The following is a 7285-nucleotide window of genomic DNA, read 5'->3' as shown; positions in this document are numbered from 1 at the left end:
ATAACTGTTTACCCAATGCTGGAAACTAAAAGAGGACAAAAAAAATTTAACAAAAGTTTTATCACAGCTCCCTTATTTATTAATTGTCCACTCTCAGTTTATAATTAAACTCTAAATGAGTAATATAATAGAGGTGAGGTAAATATTGAACTAGTATTAACAGTTACTAACAGGGATAAATTGATCTGGCTGGATTTGGATTGTTCCAAAACCAGCCAAAAAAAGTCTCATACTGTGTGTGTATTTGGACCGTTTTTGTTTTGTTTTTTTTTAGTTTGGTGGTGCCAGTTAACGCAGGTTGCCAAAATGTTGACTGTCAGAATACTGTATGTGTTATCAAGCTTTGGATGAACAATCTGTTTTGAAGTAATTTCTTCTCGATATATTATAGCATCCTGTATTATTAAGGCAAGTACTGATAAACATTTATCCATACCATAAAAATAATGACCTAACTCCACATCTTTTTGTGGTCAACTTAAAAATCCCAGCAAACGAATCAAAAAGTCACTTTTAAAACTGATTTGTAACACATTATGAGTGAACTTCTATCCACGATAACTAATCTCAGTTTCACACCTCTACATAAAACGCGTATTGTTCTGTAACAGACCACACGGAATCTCCAACACCTCTGCAGATGAGTGATGGAAAGTGCTCTAGACAAAACCACAGCGGACTTTTAATTTAACTCATTTGCGCACCGGCTGACGTTAATGGCCGTTAGTGAGAGTTGTTTGACGTTCCCAGGCCCTCATGTGAAGCGTTCTATCAGGCTGGCGGTGTTGACTCGGTCAGGGGATTCTTGCAGCTGAATGTCACATCGCCCCTGTGATCAGGCTCGCACTCGTCTCCCTTTTCTCCCACTCTGATAGAGAGAACAAGAGAGCAAAGGAGAAGTCACAGCTGCACTCAGCTCGCTTTCGCTCTCCTTCCTTCACTGGTTTAATGGTTGTGAGCTATTAATCACTCACGACGCCTCCACCATCAGCACCATAAACACTTCTTACAGGTGTGAGGAAAACACCACCACAACAAAACAAACAACAATAATAATAATAATAAAAAATACATCAATACTATATCCATTTCTGATGCTTTATGATTTGGAAGTACAAATTTCACAAAGTGAAGTATTTACATACAAGAGTTGTTTGCAATAAATGAAACTTCATCGTAAATTAGGCCTGAATGCACCAGTTCAGTCCATCAATAAGGCCAAAGTTGCTCATTAAACAAATTTTTCCATCACTGAAATAGATCACTATGAAAGCAAAGAATTTTTATAAACATTATCTTTTTATAATCACGTTATCTTGAAAATTCTTCCTGTATCTTGACGCATTAGCGCAGAGAACTGAAAAGCGCACCGTTTTTATTTTTACACGTCACCTACACAGAAAAAGCTCGAGCGTTAACTTCTGACCAAATCAAATACCAAAGGATTAACTGTAACTCTGTAGGAGCTGCTTTAATGGTGTAGGATTTCAGTCCACAGGAGGTGAGTTAACACTCGTTTAAGCCCTGCAAAAAAAAAAAAAAAAAATGGACCAGTTCAAAGCAGTTACTCCAGAATGTCACTGAACATCTTTCTCTTCTTCGATTCTCCTGTCTGAAGCTCGATCCAGGCACCGCGTCGCCTCTGGAAGTGCGTGAGGCCGAATTTCGACCAGACGTGGCGAGCAAACTGATCCGATCGCAGCTGAGACTCGCTGGGGACTGAAAGGAAACATCAACATGGATTATTAGAGTTTAATGTTTTAACTATTGCAGAATTATGCTGCTTTTTCTTTGTAAAGCTCGGATTAGCGCTCAGAAGAGTCGAGTGCAGAATAAAACACCTGGAAGCATGCTGTAATTGGAAAAGAATCAATGATGGAGTGATGGTGTTATGTGCCCCGCATAATTTCTTTTTACCACCTCGAAGACGATGATATAATCAAATACTGCTATTCTTTTCCTTGGCTTATACCATGGCAATTTGCCAACAATAAGACATTTTTATTCATTCATAAATAAGAATTTAATGATTTTTAAGTGTTTATTTATTTACAATCAAAGCCTGAATGATGTGAGGCTTTTTAACCATTTATAGTTACATTTGTAGAACATCCACTAGTCTACAAACTCTTTTTTTCCTTTACCATTCTCTATATTTTTTTTCTTCTAAGTGCAGACTCTTTTCTTTTTGGAAGTAAAAACAAAAGAATATTGTCTGTATCTGAGCACTGCAACATCAAATAAAACTTTTTTAAAACATGACATGCTTTTGGCAGGATTCCGATGCTGGCAATTGATACATGATACTGTGAAGAAAAAAAAAAAAGGTCTCATGGAGAGGTTTTGTCACATTCCGTTATCTCTCTTTCATTGGAAAACTGGAATTTGTGTTGAATGCGTGAAAGAGAACAGCCAATCATGTTCCAATATGTACAGACAGGCCACCAGTTTCCCAGCAAAAAGAGCATGGGTACGTGTAGAAATTTGCATATTGTATGATCTGGTGAGAGAGAGACAGAAAGCCACAAAAGACTTTCCCTGTTTGTAAAAAAAAAAAAAAAAAAAAAAAAAAAAAAAAAAAAAAAAAAAATTACCAAAAAAATTAAGAAAATATTGACTTCTTTTCGTGGATTATATTTAAAAAAATATATAAAGAAAGATAACTGCTCAACTAAAAAAAAATAAATAAATACTCTTTTGAAGCTCTAGTGACCTGGACATGTTTAAGTAGCTAAGCTCATAGGTGATATTGGCGTAGCTCACCCAACTGCTCTGCAATGCTCTGCCTCTGACTGAGGGTGGCGCTGCTCCACACAGCCTCCAACAATCGACTGCCGTATCTAGAGCAGGCCAGCTGAGTATAGAGTCCCTGTGTAAGTGTGACAAAAATGAGAGACAGGTTTAAAATCAGTGGCAGCACAACAATGCAAGTCCCTGTTTTGTTGCTGTCTCACCTCGAGCTTCCTCAGGATCTTCCCTTTGCCTTTGTCGCTGGAGAGCGTGATGAGGGCCTGGAGGGCATGGCTGCCCGTCTGCTCCGTGCCCAGGCTCAGCAGCTCGGCCGTGCTCAGGCTGTGCAGGCTGTTCATCAGGATGGAGCGGTCTTTAAAGCGGGCCAACGCTTGGACCAGGCGCGAGCCGTGGTAGCAGATCGATAGGGGGCGCTGCGGAGAGAAGAAACACTGTCCATATTACACGGTCCTAATCTCAAGGCCGGCTGCTAAAAAACAGGTGCGTGTCTGCAAACACACACTGTTCCAGCAACATGCTTCTTTAACAAAAAACAGCAACGGCTCCGGTGAAATGGATAGTGATGATAACGAGTGTAAAGCTGTTCTACAAATGATATAATTCGAAAAAATTGCTATTACAGGAAAATCTTAAATGAACCTCACTCTTGTTGATGGAGTGCTTTATTCCTTTACATCAATTCTTTTTTATAATTCAATAATTCAGGTTTAATCCATTAAAAGTAATTTATGTGCTGTGGATCTGTGAAACATTTCCCCTTATTGCTCACGGTACAATAGGATCTCGAGGTGTGTGAGATACCTGAGGAACAGCGTCGCCATCTGCTGCCTCGGTGTTGTAGTACACCTCATACGTCAGTAAAGACAGGAAGAGAGGGAGACAGCACAGGTGGCGAGTCGAGGGCTCGCTGCAGTGAAAAGCCTGTGAGGAAATCCAGTTAATGCCGTTAATGCGGGAAAGCAGGTGTTTAAACTGACAAAACACCTCGGACACACACATATATACACACACATATGCCCAATAAAAGTTTGTATGAAAACAGTAAGTATGGAATAATAGCTTCTGCATTGCTAGGTGTGTTTTACCTCTAGAAGATGTTGCAGCATGACAGCCTGCCTCTCCTCTCTGTGTACACAACTCTCCACCAGCTGCACTATAACCCCCATGTGCCCTGCTGCCAGGATCGCCTCAAACCCAGGCGTCAACTCGTCAAACACCTTTAAAAACTTAAAGAGAAACAGACAGGGATGAGCATTTGAAAACCTAACGCTCGTTTATTATGCTGATGGGCTTGGAGCCGAAAGCTAAAACTACACACCACTTTAAAATTGACTGAAGCTGCTATGAAGGACTGAATGGTGTAGTTTGCAAATGGGTGGAGCGCCAGAGGCACAAGCTGGTTCTTCAGGTGGTTCTTGTAGATGTCTCGAAGCAAAGGTTTATGGGAGAACTGAAACACTGTCTGGATGAGTCGACTGCATGACTGGTCCTTTAGGAACACCAAGAGGGGGCTAAAAAGAGAACGAGAGAAAGAGAGAGTGTGTGTGCATCCTCCTCAATCATTAATCTATCCATGTATTTCATCTTGACATTCATCTCTCATTCCATGAACCTATATATCATCCATCCAATGTAGACAGAAATGGCATCGATAGATCTGAAATGTACCCTAAAATCCATCAATCCTTCCATCCCTAGCAACTATTCATGTCTCACATCAATCCATCTATTAATCCTATCTATCCAAGTGATATTTTCTTTCTATTCATTTGCACCACTATTTTAGCAATCCGCCCATGTTTTCTCTGTCCAGACATCTCCTCACCTGACTCCCGGAGCTGAGCTCAGAGATGTTAGGTATTCCATGATGCCCTTGTTTATTTTTTTGCATAAAATGGGTCTCTTCCTGTGGCAGACGGTCAGTAGGGTCTGGAGCACAGCACTGGCAGTCGGATTGGTGGCACAAACTGTGAAAGAAAATACAAAGGGAAATAAAGGGTGTGAGCATGAGATCTAATCTTAATTCTGTCAAGCAAATTAAAGGGACCTTTTTAAGAACACCATGTTTTGCTTACATGTACAGAATGCTTTTTTTTTTTTAAATCTCTATGGCACTTACCATTTACATTTTCCATCAGAGACTCTGAAAGGTACTTGAGGTCCCACCAGAATGATGTTGGGGCTTCAAAGTCTATCAGCTCAGGTTCTGCTTTCTTCTGCTTTTTCGCTAGTAGGAAAAAAAAATTATTATTATTATTATTTTTTTTTTTTACATTTTTTACCCCAACCCTGGAAAAATCTGACATTAAAGGTGGTCTGCAGTCAATATCACAAATCTGCTTTATTTTAAATAGTAGCCTAGAAATCACACAGAATCTCCAATGTTCCCAATTTAGCAGTTTTTTCACAGTAATAATAATAATAATAATAATAATAATAATAATAATAATAAAATATTTTTATTGTGGTCTCAGATATAATGAGACTCTCGCACCTGGACGTGTATCAGACTGCTCTTGAGCCGAACATCCTGCTAGCACGTATATAAGCGTCCGAAGCACATGAGATCCGTGAGGGTCTTTGATGAACTCGGCAATATTCTCTCTCACCACTCGACACAGATTTAGCACCTGATCCGCAAGCATCCCATCGTTTTCGGTCTCTGGTTCTTCTTTTTCATTTCCAGCTGCGCTCTTCTCTTCGGAGTGGCCGTCCTCTACAGGGAAGGACAATGTCCATAAGTCTGATCTTGACAAACATAAAACAGTGATTAATCAGATCGTGTTCTCCTTACCTGTCCACTTCACCATCTGCTTGATACCACTTTCGATCACATGACCCCCACATCTGTCACATGACACAGTTTTTAACTCTGACCCTGTTTCTCCACCCAGTTCTGACAGAACCTCGGCCACCTGTTTGGGGCTGGCCGATGACAGAAGCTTCTGGAGAGCCAGACTGCCTGTCATATCTGTGGTGACAAGGCTAGCTTGTCCTTTTACCTCAGAGAGAACATTTTCCACAAAGAGAGCTGTAAGAAAAAAAAGGCTTTTATTACCAATAAAAAAAAAAAAATCTAATGATAAAATAGTTTGAATGATTTTGGAAATCTTAAAGCTGAATCTGAAATCAAATATTGAAAGCAAAAATGGATGATCATGACACTGGCCCCTATTTTTTCCCCCTCTTACCTCGCTCCTCATCGTCCGTGAATCCTTCGCTCAGTCTCTCATGCACACGACGAAAATAACCCACACTCATAGCATCCAGACGCTTCTTTTTTCCTCCTTCTCCGACATGGCTGCTGTTTCCTCCTTCTTTTCTACCCTGATCAGGCTTCTTTGTCATCCTTTTCTGCCCTTGCTCTCCAGGCTTCTTCTGACTCTTTGCTCCCTTCTTCTCCACCATCTCTCTCTTATCGGTATATCACAGCAAGCAAAAAAAACACGCTCAGGTTCTGGGTTGAATTTAGACAAATTCCCTTTAACTTTCCTTTAGTTTTCAGCATCTGAAAGATAAACGCACAACCAATATTAATCGAGTGATTAAAAATTACACTATTATATTAATTCCCTTTTAATGACAAATGTACATTATAAGTGTTTATAATGTTTAGGTGTGTAAGAACTTTATTTCGTGATAAAAATTTTCAGTTGACATCATGGTGTGGTTAAAACCTTCTAAAATGACGACGACAGCGACTTCTTTCGGCTGCTACAGCGAATCAACCATCTCCATACCACCCTGTTCTTTATTTCATCCACCAGTGTAAGTGTGGAGGTTTCTGATGGAGTTTCATGATGCGGATTCACAGGCCAGAGATCACCAAACTTTTCCGTTTTTCGCATTTGTACCATGTATAAATGGAAGTCAATGGATCGAGACGTGTTCTGTGACTGCCCCTTAATTCTGTCAGCAAGAACAGTGCGATCCTGTGACCTCTACCATCTAAAACCTATGATAAATATTCAAGATCACTCAACAAATTATGACCAGTGTCACTGGGGACATCACAAATACGTCAGTATAAAACCATTTAATATATATTAAGGGGAAAGTCTTCCTTTAACACATTACAAATTCAATAACCTGTTGTTGGGACTTAAACATTACTTTGTTTTGGGAAAAAACCGTGTTATAATTCATGAAAAGATCCAAACTTTATTATTTTTGATGAGACTAATTATCACCCAATGTGTCAATGACTTATGAATCTTATAATAGTTATGATTTGTTTCCATAATATGTGTGTAACTTATAAAACTCATACATTAAACAGACGTATAGGCGAAGCTTTAATTGTCAAACATTTGTCTGTAATCATAACAACATAAAACTTTAGTATTCGTAATCTTCATTAGCATGAAATAAGGTGTGTTTTATACAAAATAAAAAAAGCTATTACAGTCAACACACAATGCTCACCTGAATGTTTTACATCCCTGCAACGCTTCTTTCACATGGTCAGGGAAGAAAGCGTTGTCGCATTGTGATGACGTAGTAGGCGTCGCCGAGGCTAAACGTCATTTCAGGA

The 7285-nt window shown here is 39.5% G+C and overlaps 1 protein-coding gene across 1 annotated transcript; it reads right to left on the bottom strand.

Annotated features, from left to right (window-relative positions):
* Positions 1–1084: 1084 nt before the first annotated feature.
* LOC124402936 (nucleolar protein 9) lies at positions 1085–7285 on the bottom strand. Its single transcript, XM_046876384.1, has 12 exons — positions 7177–7285; positions 5943–6259; positions 5546–5782; positions 5246–5467; positions 4871–4978; positions 4577–4718; positions 4070–4262; positions 3837–3977; positions 3553–3672; positions 2955–3164; positions 2764–2869; positions 1085–1719 (listed from the first exon to the last, which is right to left on the bottom strand). The coding sequence occupies exons 2-12, from the start codon at positions 6157–6159 to the stop codon at positions 1565–1567; spliced, it is 1851 nt and encodes a 616-aa protein (XP_046732340.1). The 5' UTR covers positions 6160–6259; positions 7177–7285; the 3' UTR covers positions 1085–1564.

Source organism: Silurus meridionalis, chromosome 20, assembly GCF_014805685.1.
Source record: "Silurus meridionalis isolate SWU-2019-XX chromosome 20, ASM1480568v1, whole genome shotgun sequence".
NCBI classification, from domain to species: Eukaryota; Metazoa; Chordata; class Actinopteri; order Siluriformes; family Siluridae; genus Silurus; species Silurus meridionalis.
The sequence above is the reverse complement of the archived record's forward strand: the minus strand, read 5'-3'. Positions and strand labels throughout refer to the sequence as shown.

Excerpts from the sequence above, each read along its gene's own strand:
- LOC124402936 (XM_046876384.1), bottom strand. The coding sequence starts at position 6,159 with ATGGTGGAGAAGAAGGGAGCAAAGAGTCAGAAGAAGCCTGGAGAGCAA. Across the intron at positions 4,719-4,870 it reads TCTGATGGAAAATGTAAATG|TTTGTGCCACCAATCCGACT; the intron begins GTAAGTGCCATA and ends TTTCTTTCACAG. Across the intron at positions 3,978-4,069 it reads CTTCAGTCAATTTTAAAGTG|TTTTTAAAGGTGTTTGACGA; the intron begins GTGTGTAGTTTT and ends TTTCTCTTTAAG.